The 19,588-nt window shown below is 42.3% G+C and overlaps 1 protein-coding gene across 1 annotated transcript in view; it reads left to right on the top strand.

The window, feature by feature from the left end:
- LOC137335338 (bactericidal permeability-increasing protein-like) overlaps positions 1-16,332 on the top strand; it is a 35,907-nt gene extending 19,575 nt beyond the window's left edge. The window contains exons 6-16 of the mRNA XM_068000668.1: positions 911-974; positions 1,126-1,186; positions 7,581-7,672; positions 8,242-8,418; positions 9,803-9,862; positions 10,038-10,205; positions 10,313-10,380; positions 12,022-12,064; positions 13,098-13,161; positions 13,973-14,049; positions 15,779-16,332. Coding sequence (XP_067856769.1) covers positions 911-974; positions 1,126-1,186; positions 7,581-7,672; positions 8,242-8,418; positions 9,803-9,862; positions 10,038-10,205; positions 10,313-10,380; positions 12,022-12,064; positions 13,098-13,161; positions 13,973-14,049; positions 15,779-15,820 — 916 coding nt within the window. The 3' untranslated portion in view covers positions 15,821-16,332. The remainder of the gene's footprint in view (positions 1-910; positions 975-1,125; positions 1,187-7,580; positions 7,673-8,241; positions 8,419-9,802; positions 9,863-10,037; positions 10,206-10,312; positions 10,381-12,021; positions 12,065-13,097; positions 13,162-13,972; positions 14,050-15,778) is intronic.
- Positions 16,333-19,588: the final 3,256 nt, after the last annotated feature.

The following is a 19,588-nucleotide window of genomic DNA, read 5'->3' as shown; positions in this document are numbered from 1 at the left end:
TGTTTGTGGGTTGCAATGGTTAAAGTTCTTGGCAGGGCTAATAGAAGGGCTGCATTCTGCAATTCACATTAAATACTTCTGTGCAAGTTCCAGCCTGTCCTGCTAGACAGGCACAGGAGCAATGTTGAGAGGCTCTGGTAGAGGCGGAGGTACCAGAATGGCCCAGGGTAATTGTTGCACTTACCTGACTCACAATAAACTGTCGAAGGCGCCGTCTTTCGGATGAAACGTTAAACCGAGGCCCTGTCTGCCTTCTCAGGCGGACCTAAAAATCCCATGGCACTATTTAGAAGAAGAGCAGGGGAGTTCTCCCCAATGTCCTGGCTAATATTTATCCCTAAACCAAGGGATTTATCACTAAAAAAACAGATGATCTGGTCATTTTTCTCATGGCTGTTTGCTGTGCACAAATTGGCTGCTGTGTTTCCTGCATTACAACAGCGACTTCAAAAAGTACTTAATTGGCTGTGAAGCGCTTTGGGAGTCCTGAGGTCATGAAACATACTATATAAATGCAAGTTCTTTCTTTTTTCTTTAAATAACTGCAGGCAACTGAGCTTGCTTTCAGTACTGATGGTGCTGTTCAGTATATAGACTAAATAAAGTGTTTATTGGATTGCTGGCGCTGATGTTTCTGGGTTTTGTTGGGTTTAACCCTAATCTTGGAAACCTTTTATGAATACTTCGGATTTAGTTAGGTTTAACGATGAAATCAGAAGACTTATTCACATGAGGGGCAGCTGATAAACCATTTGGTGACTTTTATTTCCAAACATCAACCTTCGCCCACTCATGAGTCTGGCTGCGTATTTGAGAATTATTTTGACTGCCACCTGATTTTTAAGAGACGGTTGTACGCACAGTGCAAAGATTTTCTAATTTAACCAAGCGTAACTGTTTTCTTTTACAGCTGGCTGTACAATCTGTTCTCCAGTTCTCTGGAGAACCCCATTCGCTCTTCTCTTAACCGCGAGGTAGGTCTGCTCATATCCAATTGCATGTCGGATAATTAGGCTGACTGTTCGTACAGCGACAGGGCTCTCACACTACAAACTCTACAAACTCTGGCCTGGGTTAAGTTTCTGTTAATCTTCTAATTTCCATTTACTTTCTTTTTTGACACAGATTTGTCCAAAAGTCTCCAGTGCAATCAATGGGCTGGAGCAACATCTGAAGACCATACAGGGTAGGCTGCTTTATTTCCCCTCATCCCCCTCTGACTTTCTCCTCCCCCCCCCCACCCCGATCGTCCCCCTCTGACTTTCTCCTCCCCCCCACCCCGATCGTCCCCCTCCCTCCTCTCTCCCCCCCAACCCCGATCGTCCCCTCTCCCTCCTCTCTCCCCCACCCCGATTGTCCCGGACTTCCAGTCCAGTGCCGGATGACGTCTGGCTCTCTCTCTCTTTCTCGCCCCCACCCGCCCCCCCACACCCGGCATCGCAGCTCCTGATGGCAGCCAGCCTGTCAATCAGGTTAGCTGCCGGACGCGAAACCCAGAGAGGACGTGCGATCGCATCGGAAACGGTAAGTTTGGTTCATGCGGGTTTGCCACGCGCCCACTCGCGCCCCCCCCCCCACCGCTGCCATCCCGCCTCCCCGCTAATATCGGGGCCTTTATGTCCTCCTCATAGCTTACTTTCCCAGCTAGCTTTGTATCGTCAGCAAACTTGGATACATTACACTCGGTCCTTCATCTAAGTCATTAATATAGATTGTAAATAGTTGAGGCCCAAGCAACGGTCCTTGCGGCACCCCACTAGTTACAGCCTCCAACCTGAAAATGAACTGTTTATCCCTTCTCTCTGTTTTCTGTTCTTTAACAAATCCTCTATCCATGCTAATATATTACCCCTAACCACATGAGCCCTTATCTTGTGTAACAATCTTTTATGTGGCACCTTATTGAATGCCTTTTGAAAATCCAAATATACCACATCCACTGGTTCCCCTTTATCTACCCTGTTAGTTACATCCTCAAAAAACTCTAATAAATTTGTCAAACATGATTTCCCTTCCATAAAACCGTGTTGACTGTGCCTAATCATATTATGATTTTCTAAGTGCCCTGTTACCTCTTCTTTAATAATGGATTCCAGCATTTTCCCGACGACCGATGTCAGGCTAACTGGCCTGTAGTTCCCTGTTTTCTCTCTCCCTCCCTTCTTGAATAGTGGGGTTACATTTGCTACCTTCCAGTCAACTGGGTCCATTCCAGAATCTAGAGAATTTTGGAAGATCTCAACCAATGCATCCATTATCTCTGCAGCCACCTCTTTTAGAACCCTTGGGTGTAGGCCATCAGGTCCAGGAGATTAGCTTTTAGTTTGCCCAATAGTTTTTCCCTGGTGATATTAATTGTTTTAGGTTCCTCACTCTCATTTACCCCTTGGTTCCTCACTATTTTTGGTATGCTTTTGTGTCTTCAACTGTGAAGACAGATACAAAATATTTGTTTAACGCATCTGTCATTTCCAGATTCCCCATTATAATTTCTCCTGTCTCAGCATCTAAGGGACCAACATTTATTTTTGCTACTCTCTTCCTTTTTATATATTTGTGGAAGCTCTTACAATCTGTTTTTATATTTCTTGCTAGTTTACTTTCATATTCTATTTTCTCCCTTTATTATTAATTTTTGGTTGTCCTTTGTTGGTTTCTAAAACTCTCCCAATCCCCAGGTTTATTACACTTCTTGGCAACATTATAGGCCTCTTCTTTCAATCTAATACTCTCCTTAACTTCTTTAGTTAGCCACAGGTGGATCACTTTTCCTGTGGAGTTTTAATTTCTCAATAGAATGTATATTTGTTGAGAATATTGAAATATTTCTTTAAATGTTTGCCATTGCTTTTCAACTGTTAAAGCTTTTAATTTAATTTCCCAATCTACCTTTGACAACTTGCCCTTCAAACCTATGTAATTGGCTTTATTTAAGTTTAAGACTCTAGTTTCTGACTTAAGTATGTTACTTTCAAACTCTATCATATTATTATCACTCTTCCCCAGAGGTTCTTTAACTGTGAGATTACTAATCTCATTACATAATACAAGTTCTAAAATAGCCTGTTCCCTGGTTGGTTCCATGATTTATTGCTCTAGGAAACCGTCTCAAATACATTCCATGAACTCTTCTTCCAAACTACCTTTGCCAATTTGATTTGCCAAGTCTATATGCAGATTAAAGCCCCCCATGATTACTGCATTACCTTTGTTACAAGCTCCTATTATTTAATGATTAATACTCCATCCAACGGTACTATTCGGGGATCTATAAACTACTCCCACCAGTGTTTTCTGCCCCTTGTTATTTCTTATTTCCACCCATACTGATTCTATTTCCTGATCTTCCGAGCCAAGGTCCTTTCTCACCACTGTCCTTATGTCATCCTTTATTATTAGGGCTACACCCCATCCTTTTCCATTCTGCCTGTCTTTTCTAAAAGTCAAGTATCCTGAAATATTTAGTTCCCAACCTTGGTCATTTTGCAACCATGTGTCTGTAATGGACTACTAGATCAAACCCATTTATCTCTATTTGTGCAATTAATTCATCTATCTTGTTATGAATGCTCTATGTATTCACATAAAAAGCCTTTAATTTTGACTTTTTACCATTTTTTCCTGCTTTGACCTTATTTGTTCTTGCACTATTATTGGTAAACTCCTGCTTATCTTTACCCAAGTCACTACACTGTTCTATTGTCTTAACTTTTCTCATTAGATTTCTAAATCTCCCCTCACCTGACCCCTCCACCCCCCACCCCCCACCATTTTAGTTTAAAGCCCTATCTACAGCCCTAGTTATTCGATTCGCCAGGACACTGGTCCCAGCCCGGTTTAAGTGGAGCCCGTCCCATTGGAACAGCTCCCTCTTTCCCCAGTACTGGTGCCAGTGCCCCATGAATCGAAACCCCTGTCCCCCACACCACGCTTTGAGCCATGCATTTAACTCTCTGATCTGTTTGTCCCTATGCCAATTTGCGTGTGGCTCAGGTAGTAATCCAGAGATTATTACCTTTGAGGTTCTGCTTATTAATTTGGACCCCAGCTCCTCAACTGTTTCAGCAGAACCTCACTCCTAGTTCTACCTATATCGTTGGTTCCTAAGTGGACCACGACAACTGGATCCTCCCCCTCATGCTCCAAGTTCTTTTCCAGTCGCGAGGAGATGTCCTTAATCCCGGCACTGGGCAGGCAACACAGCCTTTGGGTCTCTCGGTCGTGGCTGCAGAGAACGATATATTATCCCCTACCACTATCACATTCCTTTTTACTCCCCCCACTGAATGGCCTCCTGTACCACGGTGCCGTGATCAGTTTGCCCATCCTCCCTGCAGTCCTTGCTCTCATCCATACAGGTAGCAAGTATCTCATACCTGTTGGATAAGGTCAAGGGCTGAGGCTCCCCCATTACCAAATCCTGGGTCCCCATACCTGTCTGACTCCTCTGCCTGCACACTGAACAAATCTAAACTACCTAATCTAAGGAGTGTGACTGTCTCCTGGATCAAAGTGTCCAGGTAACTCTTCCCCCTCCCTGATGCATCGCAATGTCTGCAGCTCGGACTCCAGCTCAACAACTCTGAGCTGAAGTTTCTCGAGCTGCAGACATTTACTGCAGATGTGGTTGCCGGGGTTCACGCTGCTCTCCACAAACTCCCACATGCTGCAGTTACAACACACCATCTGCCCTGCCATCGCTTGTCGAACTAGAATTTATTTATATACTTTATAGAGTTTTTATTCTCTCGCTATTCTTAGTTTCATTAACTAATTAATTTATCTAGTTAAAGTTACTGATTTAAGTTCTTAGTTAAACCCCTGCCCTAACTTAGAGAAAAAAAACAGTAATACTCACCAATACTCACTCTATTTCTGCCTCTGGTGAGGTGACTACAACTGTGTCTCGCTCTCGCTCTCCTCTCGGGCTTTATCGCCTCCTGCTCTCCTCTCGGGCTTTCTCGCCTCCTGCTCTCCTCTCGGGCTTTCTCGCCTCCTGCTCTCCTCTCGGGCTTTCTCGCCTCCTGCTCTCCTCTCGGGCTTTATCGCCTCCTGCTCTCCTCTCGGGCTTTATCGCCTCCTGCTCTCCTCTCGGGCTTTATCGCCTCCTGCTCTCCTCTCGGGCTTTATCGCCTCCTGCTCTCCTCTCGGGCTTTATCATCTCCTGCTCTCCTCTCGGGCTTTATCGCCTCCTGCTCTACTCTCAGGCTTTATCGCCTCCTGCTCTTCTCTCGGGCTTTATCATCTCCTGCTCTTCTCTCGGGCTTTATCACCTCCTGCTCTTCTCTCGGGCTTTATCGCCTCCTGCTCTCCTCTCGGGCTTTATCGCCTCCTGCTCTTCTCTCAGGCTTTATCACCTCCTGCTCTTCTCTCAGGCTTTATCGCCTCCTGCTCTCCTCTCGGGCTTTCTCGCCTCCTGCTCTTCTCTCGGGCTTTATCATCTCCTGCTCTTCTCTCGGGCTTTATCACCTCCTGCTCTTCTCTCGGGCTTTATCGCCTCCTGCTCTTCTCTCGGGCTTTATCGCCTCCTGCTCTTCTCTCAGGCTTTATCACCTCCTGCTCTTCTCTCGGGCTTTATCGCCTCCTGCTCCACTCTCGGGCTTTATCACCTCCTGCTCTACTCTCGGGCTTTATCGCCTCCTGCTCTCCTCTCGGGCTTTATCGCCTCCTGCTCTACTCTCGGGCTTTATCGCCTCCCGCTCTCGCTCTGAGGCTGTAACTGAGTTCAACTTACTGGGATTCGACCCTCTGATCTCCCTGGTCTGTGCAGCTCCGCTCAGCACTGAATAATGCATTTATCAGTTGAACCACTGTAGCTTGGCTTTTGGTAAGAAACTCCCATTATGATGATTGTTTCTTATTCCTCTCCACATGGAAAGAATTCCCCTATTTTTCCTCCTCCAGTACAATCTTCTTCTAGCAGATGTCGGTTAATGTTCTGCTTGGTTATCTGTAACTATCACAGAGAGGTCAACACTTTGGTAAATTTTCTGGGACCACAATGTCTCCCACCTCGACAACAAAAACTTGGAGTCATTGCATAAAAGACTATGTCAGACTGCTTCACCAGGCAGAGAAGTGGATACTGAGCAGGAAAAGGGGCAAGAAAGCAAGAACAAAAGAACTTGCATTTATATAGCGTCTTTCATGAACTTAGGATGTCCCAAAGCACTTTACAACCAATTAAATACTTTTGAAGTATAGCCACTGTTGTAATGTAGGAAATGCAGCAGCCAATTTGCACACAGCATGGTCCCACAATCAGCAATGTGATAATGATCAGATCATCTGTTTTTTAGTGATATTGGTTGAGGGATAAATATTGGCCAGGGAGAACTCCCCGACTCTTCTCCGAATAGTGCCATGGAATCTTTTATGTCCATTTGAAAGGCAGGTCCTCGGTTTAATGTCTCAACTGAAGGACAGCACCTCCGACAGTACAGCATTCCCTCAGTACTGGACTGGAGTGTCAGCCTAGATTACGTTCTCAAATCTCTGGAATGGGACTTGAACCCACAACCTTCTGACTCAGATCTGAGAGTGCTCCCATTGAGCCACTGCTTACACTTGACATTTAATGATCAGGTGATGGGTTCTTGTGAGGATTTTGAAGGCAGGGAAGGAATTAGCCAGACAAAGTTGTTTTGGTAGATAATTTTGAGGGTGGGGCATAGTGATGGAGAGATTGGCCTCTGATGGTGGAGAGGAGGGAGTACAGAACAAGGAACAATCTAGAATCAGGAGGTCGGAGGAGGTAGGTAGGGATGTAGACAAAGGGAAGATCACTGAGATAGGGTACAGCAAGGCCATGGAGGGATTTGAAGATGAGGACAACGGTCTTGAAGTGATTCTCTGAAGGACAAAGAGCCAGTGGAGCTTGTCAAGGATGGAGGCAATGGTTGTCCGGGACTTTGTGCAGGAGATGATACGGAATGGAGTTCTGAATTAACTGAAATTTGTGAAGGATGGAACTGAGGAGCCTGGTGAAGAGAGTATTCAAGAAATCAATGCTCAAAGGGACGGATTAGGGTTTCAGCAGCAGTAGGGACGGATAGGGAAGTAAGTGACCTTGTTCTAAGGGTGGAGGAATGTGGTCTTGACAATGATGTAAAAAACCGTCTCCTTGCAAAACAGGATGCCGAGGTTGACCAGATGGTTTTGTTTCTTTCAACATTTGAGCTGAAGGAACTTTCAACACATCGAAAGATGGAGGGTATCAAGGCCAAACCTAATTGTGCCCTCATTAAAAGTCCACTCGTGCACTTTGAAGCAGGAGCCATTTATAGCCCTCGACCATTGCCCTGTCTGAGATCAGATAACTCAACACAGACTGGGATCGAACCTGAGACCTTTCGGGTTGCTTTGGCTCAGCAGAGAACACCTTTACCCACTAGGATATTGGCAGAACTGCTGAGAGATATAATGCTTTCTAGTTTAGAAGTACATCGCTTTTAGAAAACAAATAAGTAGGAAAACTCAATTCCTTCAATGTTGAATGGGATAATGTGAACATTCCAAGGCTAATAATTTTCTAACTTTCAGTGGAGCCCAGTCTGATATTTAATGTTCTATGTTTCCAGTCTCTTCCCGTGTTGACAAATATGCTGAGATTGAATATTCCCTGGTTAATCCAATTGCAATCACAAATATCTTCATGGACCTGGATTTTAAGGTATCCACTGATTCCTGATGTGTGTGTGAGTGAGTATGTGTGTGTGAGTGAGTACGTGTGTGTGAGTGAGTGTATGAGTGTGTTGTAACTTAGTTCAGTTGCCTTGAAACATGATCCTTGGTCATAGGCTGTGTTTCAGCTTTAACTTGTTTTTGTGAGTTGTCAGCGTTACTCTATGAAGCCGTTCCTCAGCTTGTCCAAGTTCTATAGGTTGGCATGTATGCTTGTTGGGTGAGTTCAGATAATACCCAGTAAAATCAGATGTAACTGAGTGAAGTGTGATTTGGATCCTAAACAATAAGAGGGTGTAGGTTCTGTTCTTTCGGCAGTTTCCTATCCTTCTCCTGTTCTTACTTCCTTTATTATATTTTTATTCCACTGGCTCAGAGTGATCAAAAGATCATTCATACTCAGAAGCTTGAGAAAGACTGAGTGGATATGTCTAAAGAGTGAAATTCAACTGCTCTGCAAACATCCCAATAACATGGAGCCTCTCAGAACAATAATCTGTCACCTCTGTATGTATGTATTGCGTATCTCAGGTTTGATGTATGTAATTATTTTTACAGGGTGAATTCTATAGTGTAGCACAGCATAAAGAACCTCCCTTCAGTCCACCCCCAGTCAGCCTCCCCAAACAAGCTGATCACATGATGTACCTGGGACTGTCGGATTTCTTTGCTAATTCGGCAGGATTTGCGTATTATGGAGCTGGAGCCTTGCAAGTGAATATCACCGATGATATGGTAGGTAGAGACTGTTCCTTCCATTCATTCACAACTGGCATAGTTGGTGTAGTCCCGTTAGTATTGGGCTCTTGTTCAGAGGGCACAGTGTTATCATTCAAACTCCACTTCCCCACTGACTGACTGGGTGAGTTTTTGGAATGGAATGATGTTGGTCAATGAAAGACCACACCACTAGAGGTACACCTGTCTTGTCCTGCTGAACAGCTGTATTATGAGATGGAACTAGGGCAGCCATTAATCTGATTTTGGACTGGATGGCCCCATTTGGGTGTGGTGTCTAAAAGCTTCAAAAAATGTAAACCAGATTCTAAAATTGGGTCTTTAAAACTACTTCTATTAATTATGGGATTTTCAGTGAACTTTCAATATCAGCAAAATATCAGAACTCAAGCCTTGAATCTTCAGTACCCTTTGCCCCACCCCTAACTTCCCCCCCATCCAGTTTTTAACTTGGCAAATAATAGCACCAGTAGACACAACGTATTTTGCTACTTGCCAGCAGCAGTTGTTGTCATATCAAGTTGCTCATTCTATCTTGAAATAGAAGGCATTAACAGAGTGGATTTCTCAATTGTCCAATGTAAACTAGACATTCATTTTCAAAACTCCCCTGTGTTCCCCACTCTGAAACTTCAAAATGTCTTTCAGGCCTAAATTTGTTGGTCCTTTTCTTTCTTTTTGGAGGTACAAGAGTTGAGGAATAATGCAAGTTTGAAATATGCTTAATTTCGTCTTCCGCACATCTTGATAAGAGGGATTATAAATACGATTTATCGTATTTTGACGGTGTGTTAATAATATTTTAATCCCTCCAAGAAGTGTGAGAGAAAAAAACAAATTAAGCACCTTCCAGATTGAAGCTCCTTCAATTTGTATTTTCCATTTGTGGGAGTCATAACACTGTATTACAGAAAATAATTCAAAAATAGAAATATTAGATTTGAATATTCATAGTGCAACAGACGTTAGACATGTGTCCCTGATTTTGGCCATTTGTCCATGGTTTTTGGAGCCTGTTTCCTTGATTTTTGAGTTTGCAGGTTAAGGGACATGCCCAGGATCATTGATCAATCACTTTAAGCCAATCCAAACTTAATTGTGAAGAGCAAATTCTTTAGAAATATTACATTCTTTGCAATGACTTCCAAAAGTCTCCATTGTCTCTGGGCTAGTATCTGCGATCAGCAAAGCCAATCGAGGAAGTAATCCAAATCCAACCTCAAAACCAACCTCAGAAGTGCACAGGTGTTTTGAAAGCCACACTACGTCCCACTAGTCCATTTATAACTGCTAGGTATCACTTTCCTTTGCAAATGGTTTGACATCATAATCACACCAAATATATAACAGCTTTAGTTAATTGACTTTTTGCTTTCTCCAGATTCCGAAACAATATCCCATCAGATTAAACACATCAAGCTTCGGTGCTTTAGTGCCTCAGGTAAGTGCTTCATGAGGTTTGCATACTTTGTTACCTGATATTAACAGTCAGTGCCGCCCCCTAGCCCCCACCAGGATGGGCACTGCCACCAGATGATAATACTTTGTAGCGCCTCCCCCCCCCCACCCCCGAGGGGAAAGAGATGCAAATATTAATAGCTTGTACCTCTCCCCAGGTGAGAAAGCTCTATCCCAACATGTTGATGCTAATGAACCTCCATGCCAATCGAGAGCCTGTTCTGAAGGCCGCACCGAACAACATCACCGTTCAAGCACTTGGCGCTATCGATGCATTTGCAATCCTCCCGAATTCATCCCTCGCACCGCTTTTTGTCCTGGACATTGTGAGTACAGTTCTAAAGTCTTTCTTGTCTGTGGTGTATCCTAACATTTTTACAGTCACCGAACTGCCACCGTGAGAATTTTTATTATGTGTTTTCGTCTGTTACAGTTTGCTAGTGTCTCCGCCAAGATGGCGATCTCTAAGATGAAACTGATTGGATCACTGAAACTCAACAGGTAAGAAAGAAAGACTTGCATTTATATAGCACCTTTCACAACCTCAGGGTGTCCCAAAGCGCTTTACAGCCAATGAAGTACTTTTGAAGTGTAGTCACTGTTGTGATATAGGGAAACACAGCAGCCAATTTGCGCACAGAAAGCTCCCATAAACAGCAATTGAAATAAATGACCAGATAATCTGTTTTAGTGATATTGGTTGAGGGATAAATATTGGCCAGGACACCAGGGAGAACTCCCCTGCTCTTCTTTGAAATAGTGCCATGGTATTTTTTACGTTCACCTGAGAGGACAGATGGGGCCTCAGTTTATCATCTCATCTGAAAGACAGCACTCCCTCAGTACTGCACTGGAGTGTCAGCCTAGATTTTGTGGTCAAGTCTCTGGAGTGAGGCTTGAACTCACAACCTTCTGACACAGAGGCAAGAGTGCTACCACTGAGCCAAGACTGACACCTTTCATACTTTGCAGCAGGGATCATTCGATCATGATCAATATTGTAAATATTTGATCAATATTATCCCCTCCATAGCTTGGGGATATGGAGACTGTTAAAGTTTTGGCTTTTGCCCAACCGTTTATCTCATGTTCACTTTCAGAAGGCAGTATCCATAAACGGACCAAGACATGAACTAAAACATGTGTCCTTTTGGATGCTGTGTGTGAGTTAGCGTGCCAAGGTTTAACAATTGACTTCTGGTACATTGATCACTAGAAAATACCTGCTGACCACAAGCTCCTGTCCCTTTCAAAAGGCAGAAAATACCATGCCATCAGACCAAAACATGCAGGCTAAAACTAGCTGGTCAGATTTATTCACAGATTAAGTAATACACAGAAGCAGAGCGACAGCACAACACTTAGAACAATTAAAATAGGTTTAATCCACAAAGGCTTAATATAGCCTTTCTAGAATGTGTTACTTTCAGTCTGAAAAGGACCTTTGAATGAAACAGACGGATTTGTCTCTTTATAAACCTTCAAGATATGATGTGGTATGTGGACAACACAAGTTCCAGTTCACCCATGGAGTTTGGTTGTCTTGCCAGAACTAAAGCTTAACAATCAGAACTATGATTGGTGCTGTATCTTTCATATATTTTTCCTTTGCTATAAAGAAGCAGACCGAGATGTGAATGCTACTTCCTCCATTTTTTCCCCTAGACAGAGTTATGTCCCTACAATGGATTTCCCTAATTACTGTGCATTCAGAGTGATTAGAATTGTCCTTTCCATTATCTGTCAATCTGCATATATTAATATTTCAAACAAACTGTTCCAGCCATGAAAATAACTTGAATTAATTGGTTTCTGAACAAAGACATTGGGCTCCAGTCCTCCATGTTGAATTTTGGTAAGGGAAGGCAGCTTCCATTTTAACTCTACTTAATTTGAAAACTGTACAAAATAGACAGAAATTTCCCTGTTTGTCTTAGAGGCAAATCCCCAACATCAACCAACTCCACACAGATCAGGGATCAAACCTGAGAGTTTCCTGGTTGGTATGGCACAGTTCTTCATTGAAGGAATTTAAGTATACAGTCTGTGTGCTCATGTTGCTTCAACATTATTATAAACTATGATTACTGACAATTTCCTCCATAACTCCTAATAGTGCTCTTTTATGTTTCTTTTGTATAGTCTGCACTTATCTCTTGGACATTCCGATGTTGGCCATTTTAAGGTAAGAACAACGTTTTACATCGTAGGCTAATTTTGTTTATTTGTCATGAAACACACTGAGATCAATACTTGACGGTGTTGCAAACTCAAGTCTTGTCACTGACTGTTCAAAGTAGCAGCCTTAGTCATTCATCATATTTGAAATGAACTGCTCAGTATAATGCTTTGCAGCTCCAAGATCTGACTGTGTTCCTCTTGACTTATGGCAACCCTGCCTGTTACCAACTGAGCATCGAGGACTGGTGACCAAAACACTTGTGCAAAGCACTCAATCCCCCCCACCTCTCCACCTCCAAAGCAGACAACCATTTATGGGCATGATGCTCTCTTACCCTCCCTCAAACCAAGAGACTCCTGACCATATATGGGAAAGACTCTTCACCTCTCCCATGGTAGCACACTTGAGGATATTATTTTCAGGGAACAATGGATAAAATCGCAGAATTCAATCACAAAAGAGCAGTAATAATCCAAGTTCCATGTAATAAAACCAGAATTTAATTTATTCTGCCATGATAAATCTTGGTCCTAAATTATAAAGAGACAGAACCACAGAATGTAAAAATCCTCAAAGACTGCAAAAATCCTGGAATCCCAGTCAGGAAATCAGAATTTGACTTATTCAGTCACCATAAATCAGGAGCTGTGCCAATGGTTCTTCTCCACTCATGTAAAGACACACTAAATTATTTCAGTCTAAAAGGTTTTAGTTTAAAATCTTCAGTGACAAAGGGCTTTTAAAAATGTCTTCATTCTGAAACTTGTATGTTACTTATATTTAAATAAATTACCTTGGCTGAGGCCATGTAAAGTGGGTAATGCTATGAGACTGCCACCTTCGCCCCCCATCCCCCATCCCCCATCCCCCATCCCAACTCCATGTTGACCCTCTGATCTCTACACTTTTGGCCTGGGTACCTGTACTCTACCATGAACTTCGCACCACTCTAGAAGGACTCTTAATCAGAGAGGAAACTGTTAATATTTCCTTTCGAATAATGTTTAAGCTCATTCTATGTCCTTTCTTATTGCAGGTGGCCAGTCTACAGGGGATATTGAACCTTGCAATAAAGATAGTGGTATTACCGAAAATCAATGGTAAGTCCACAGCGAAGACCATTTGGATAACAAAGATGAAAGTGGACAATAGTACTGAGCAGCATCGTCATTTAGAATACATAGGCTGAAATCTAGAAAAATATACTTTGCCCATTGTTACTATCAGATAATAGTGTTCCGTTTCTGAGCCTGTGTTCTTGCAAAAAAAAGGTCTGCTGTTATTGATTTTGTTATTGATGTCTTCATTGTTAGACAAATTAAGGAAAGAACTAGCATTAGTTTATCATCTTTGGCATATTTTCAGGACATCTCCAAGTGCTTCACAATCAATGAATTAGTTTTGAATTAGTCACTGTTGTTATTTAGGCAAATGCAGAAGCCAGTTTGCTCACAGCAAGGTCCCACAAGCAACACATGAGATGAATGATCAGTTAATATCTTTTGGATAGTTTGGTTGAGGGAGGAATATTGACCTGGCCACCAGGAGAATTGCCTGATCTTCTTGAAATAGTGTCATAGGATCTCTTATGTCCAGCTGAACTTGCTTCATCAAAAGGAAACAGCTTTGGCAATGCATGTAGCATACTGCACCATGTTCAGGTTCTGGAATGGGGCTTGAGCCCATAACCTTCTAACTTGAGTGCTACAAACTGAGCTAAGCTGACATTATTCCCATTTATATTTTTTCCAAAGTTTCTGTTTTTAATATTTTACCCTTACTACACAATAAATCAATACCAAATGTTAAAGGAGTGTAGGCAATGTGAAAGGAGGGGGAGGGATTTATGTAAAATTACAATAATTTAGTTCAGTGAATGATGTAGAAAAATTGTTACGTGTTTCGTTACAGCGAGACTGGCCAATGGATTTCCACTTCCAACTGTGGATCACTTAAGTTTCGTAAACCCACTCGTTAAGGTGAACCAGGTGAGTAACTACAGGATACAAGATCCTCTTAGTGATGTTCATTATGCTTGACATACCAAGGTTCGGCAATCTATCCAACTGGAAGAAATCATAAGGGGACAGTTATCCCCTAAAGAGACAAATGAGGTAGAGCCATGTGATTCTTCCTTCTTGTCCAATCTTGGGATGGCTGCCCACAGTTCATTTTCTTTCATTGCCAAGTAACATTATATCTATTTCATTACAAGTGATACCATTCTTGATCAATTGGATGGCCTTTGCAATTTTTGGTACAACTGTTTTTGTAATCTTGTGCCTAACTTCAAGTTCTGTATTCATCACAGAATACCCTTACAGACAGTGGCCTCCTGCCCTGAATTGTTTCACCATGTCATGTGAGACCTTAACAGGGTTCAATGGGAGAATGACATGAAAAAAGCTCCAGTGTTTGTAATCCTTCATAAGAAGGAGCTAATTAAGCACGTCCTTCCCTTCCTAATTTCTGGAAGTTAGCATAAATAACTCAAACTTTTGCAGCATTTCAAAACTTTCTTCAGGACTAACACCAGCAAAAGATTTCTAAATTGCAACCCACTGTGTTCAGCCTAGTGCCTGTCCAAGTTGTGTTTCTCCCCATTTTTAGTGTGCTAATACAGACAATGCCAAGGTCTAACCTGGACATTTGGCTCCATGCCAAACAATAGTCTCAGATGGACTACTTTACACTATTGATTATTGAAGCTTGTCAAATGGGGAAGGTAGTTTTGTTCTATGGTACTTGATTTGAGACATCGCACAGCTGTTGGGGAGAGCAGACATTCATTTTCTCTGTCTGGGAATTGAACCCAGGACAGTGTTGGAAATAAATAATGAGGCAACTTGAAAGAATATTACCAAGCCAAGACCCAACATTAGCAAAGTCCCATATCCAGACACGGGATCTGTACTTAAGATAGTCCAGCTCCAACAGTACTGTGGACTGTAGTTGCCAGTTGCAAGAACAAGCCCTTGTAGTCTACTCAATTAAAAGGGAAACCCTCCCTTATGTGACAAATGATTAGATGTGGAAAGTTTATCAAGTCCTATCACCTAGCATCAGGCCAAATATAGCCACTGCCATATATCTCAGGAGAACTGTCCTTGTGGGAGAGACTTCTCACTGGCCAACTCTGAAGTGTGGTTGGAGAGGGAGGTTGATCATGACATTGTCCTCTCAAAGGGGTAAGAGGAGGACACATAGTTGGTACTCAATACTACAGACAATATCATAGTTGTCTATTACCTTAATAAATAAGTATAAAATACAAGGTTCTAAATAAAGATGAACTAGAGTCAGAGCACCAGAAAAGTAGACAGTCATACTCACTACTCGGCTTCTAGTTAGAATAGAAAACCAAAAGAGCTGATCCCTTCTACCCTGATACCCACTCTACCTTCTATGTTGCCTCAGTATTTACTTTGCTTCAAACACTGTCCTTTGTAACCTGGGTTCAAATCCTTTCCTGATAGTTGAAATGAAGATCTACTCCCTAATAGCTACGGGGCAAATTAGACCCAGTACCACAGTTCAAATCTATCCTTTCCATTAGGCGCCAAGGGAAAACAACTAATAGTAAGATGTGGCAATATGTGGAGCTAGGGCTGTAGAGTTAGATTGCAATGCTGTGTTTCAGAGCATGCTGCAACAGTGTTGTGCTGAGAAAGGAGGGAACAACATTCATAATATTGTGATATTGCTGTTTTTTTTCAGGATATTCTGGTGATTGCGACTGACATCCATTACGGTTCTTAATCAGCTGCTGTTCCCAGCAAGTACACAGTGATGGAAACAAGGCCAGGCACTTGACTGCTTTGATCATCTGGAACAAGCCAACCATTTCTTAAGCTGAGAACCGGCAATGCTTACATAAAGCCATAGATTGCAGTTTTTCACCTTTTCTGTCTTAACTATTGTTAATTTCTAATTTGGTGCTTTTCAATCAAGGGAGATACCTAAAAAGATAAAGAAAAATAAATAAGTATCGCAGGCCCTGTTGGGAAAGTATAAAGCAAGGATTCCAGCCTAACAGGAATCGAGCCTTTCCTCTAACAAGTAACAAGCATGTGTCAAGCTGTATATATCCTTTTATTTCAACCTTTGTGTTTTTCTCCTGTGAGAGGGAAGGGAAGAGACAATTGGTGACTCACCTAAAACACCTTTCATGTGAGCTCGAAAGCTTGCTCTGAGCCTCAAATACTGTGGATTCCTCTGAAGTCTCTATATTTGTTGCAACTAAGCATGATTAAAAAGTAAAGGCTGTGGAATTTCTGTAGATGGTGCCTTTGCTTTCACAACAACAACTTGCATTTATATAGCGCCTATAATGTAGTAAAACGTCCCGAGGTGCTTCACAGGAGCAATGTTACGGAGGTAAGCGGTCTTGATGATGGAGGGGATATGTGGTCGGAAGTTCATCTCAGGTTCAAATAGGACGCCAAGGTTGCGAACGGTCTGGTTCAGCCTCAGACAGTGGCCAGGGAGAGGGATGGAGTCGGTGGTGAGGAATCAGAGTTTGTGGCAGGGACTGAAGACAATGGCTTTGATCTTCCCAATATTTAGTTGGAGGAAATTTCTGCTCATCCAGTACTGGATATCGGACAAGCAATGTGACAGATCAGAGACAGTGGCAGGGTCGAGAGATGTGCTATGAGGTAAAGCTGGGTATCGGCAGTGTCTCGCTTTACAACCCTGAGGACTAGCTCAATAGTCACGGGTTTATAAGAACAGCGACAGGAAAGTGAAACTAGTTTAGGTTGCTCTTTGATCAGAAATAAGGAACAAAGCCTCACTTTGTGGGATAAGTGAACTCTTTCAGAACTGAATTCACTTCCCCTTCAATGAAGCCGATTTGGCATTAGGTCGCTGATTATGAGTTTGTGGATTGTCACTAGCTGCTATGTGGTTCCTTGTCTCTCTTTTAATCAATGTACAAACTTTGAGGAACATACATTTAGTCTGTATGACCCACCTTATCAAGTCCTTCTCAACATACATTTGGGAGAGCACAAGGTCTGAGGAACTAAAATCAATGCTCCTGCAGAACTGATTGTGCATCAACTTCCCATACACTGGTTGGTACTTTGTGTACAGATAAATTTTTTAAAAACACAATGAACATGTCCATTGACCACTGTGGCATCCAGGGTCACGATCTTGTAATAGTATTCACTGGAGTGTGTTGCTGGAGTGTTTTGGATGTTATTCTGCCTCCAGCCATGGTAAAATTCAAAATATAAATGCACTGAAGAGAAGCATCAATAAAACCTCTCCGTACTTTGCTGCATACCTACCCCACAGTAGTAAACCTAACTTATGGATTTCATTGCTCACTAACAGATTCCCCATGGTGTTGCGCCTGGTTATGAGACAATATGCTGTTTTATAACAAAAAGGGTGCTATAAGAAAAGTATAATGCCATATCGTGGCTGCAATGTGCACTGTCTAAAGGATGCAGTGCAGAAACACACCAAGCCTTCTTCGACAGCTCTTCCCACCTAGAAGGATAGCAGGTGCATGGAAACACCATCGTCTCCAAGTTCCCCTCCAAGTCACACATCATCCCGACTTGGACATATATCGCCGTTCCTCTATCGTCGCTGGGTCAAAATCCTAGATCTCCCTACCTACCGGTACTGTGGGATCACCTTCACCACACGGACTGCAACGAGTCATGAAGGTGGCCCACCACCACCTCCTTCTCAAGGGCAACTAGGGATGGGCAATAACTGCTGGCTTTGTCAGAGACACCCAAATCCTGAGAATGAATAAAAAATGGAAAGTGATACAGGAAGTGCGCACCGCATGGAAGACTTTTAACATATTATTTTGTTTCTAAAATTTAAGGACAACTGTGTTGTGGGAAAAATCACCACTCGGAGTCAGACTTAAAGATTCAACATGCAGTTTATTGGACAAAGTACTTTGGGAGAAGACTGGGCATTCCGCAATGCACGCAGATAGCTTCTCAACTTTAAAATGGTTGTCATGCTTTTTTATACCTTTGAAATACAGATTTTCAGTAGCTTTTACATCATTAATCTTGATTACACACATTAACCAATTAAGTCCGCACAGCAACAACGGACAGTTTACACATTAACCAATTAAGTCCGCATAGCAACAACGGACTGCTTACGCATTAACCAATTAAGTCCGAACAACTATTATCACCTTAAGACAGCCTGCCTTTGTTTCATGCAGTCTGGTTCTATAGTTTTATCAGTTCGTTGTGAAATGTCCTTTGTATTCCCAGACTGTAAGCCAGTTCTGGAATGTACAAACTCAACACTTTTAACTGTCTTTCCCACAGTCACAGAATCCATTTTATTTAATAGTGTCCATTTTATTAGTAGTCAAGCGTTATATTTAAGCCTTTAATTAAGGTTAGTCTAATCTACACAAAAGCGCATTTCAGTGTGGTTTTAGGGTAAATACCACTGTCGTGTACCCATTAGTCACTTCATCGTTGCCTTTAATTCAACAGTCCAAAATCCACGCTAACAACTGTTATGTGCAACATAATAAATACTTGCAGAAACTGCAGTTGTGAGACTGACCAATAATAAAACATCAGTCCCCTGGTGTTAAATTTATGAAATCAAGTGTGTAATAATCATCTGCGAATATTCTAACACATACTTTGCTACTTTCAAAGCTCTTGCATCCATAATTTACCATTATAGCCCTGCACTGCAGTCAATATTTGTCTAAAATATCTATTCTCAAGTAATGATCAGTTTGTGTAAGGGTCATAGAATCACAGAAGGAAGCCATTTGGCCCATCGTGCCTGTGCCGGCTCTTTGAAAGAGCTATCCAATTAGTCCCAATCCCTGCTCTTTCCCCATAGCCCTGCAAATTTCTCCCCTTCAAGTATTTATCCAATTCCCTTTTGAAAGTTATTTTTGAATCTGCTTCAACCACCCTTTCAGACAGTACATTCCATATCATAACAACTCGCTGCGTAAAAAAAAATCTCCTCATCTCGCCTCTGGTTCTTTTGCCAATTACCTTAAATCTGTGTCCTCTGGTTACCAATCCATCTACATAAGAAATAGGAGTAGGGTAGGCCATATGGTCCCTCGAGACTGCTCTTCGGTTCAATAAGATCATGGCTGATCTTTGACCTCAACTCCACTTTCCCGTCCGATCCCCATATCCCTTGATTCCCTTAGAGTCCATAAATCTATCGTTCTCATTCTTGAATATACTCGTGATGTGGAGATGCCGGTGATGGACTGGGGTTGACAATTGTAAACAATTTTACAACACCAAGTTATAGTCCAGCAATTTTATTTTAAATTCACAAGCTTTCGGAGACTTCCTCCTTCCTCAGGTAAATGTTCAGGATCTCCTTGAAGCCTACGCATTTATACATATAGAACAATACATGGTGTTTACAGACTGCCCCTGCAACTGCCCGTTGCCAAGGCAATCACCGTGTTCAGACAGAGAGGTGTCACCTGCAGAACCCCCGAATACACATTCAACAAAAAAACAAACAGGGAAAAAAAACAGAGAA

Source organism: Heptranchias perlo, chromosome 19, assembly GCF_035084215.1.
Source record: "Heptranchias perlo isolate sHepPer1 chromosome 19, sHepPer1.hap1, whole genome shotgun sequence".
NCBI lineage: Eukaryota > Metazoa > Chordata > Chondrichthyes > Hexanchiformes > Hexanchidae > Heptranchias > Heptranchias perlo.
The sequence above is the reverse complement of the archived record's forward strand: the minus strand, read 5'-3'. Positions and strand labels throughout refer to the sequence as shown.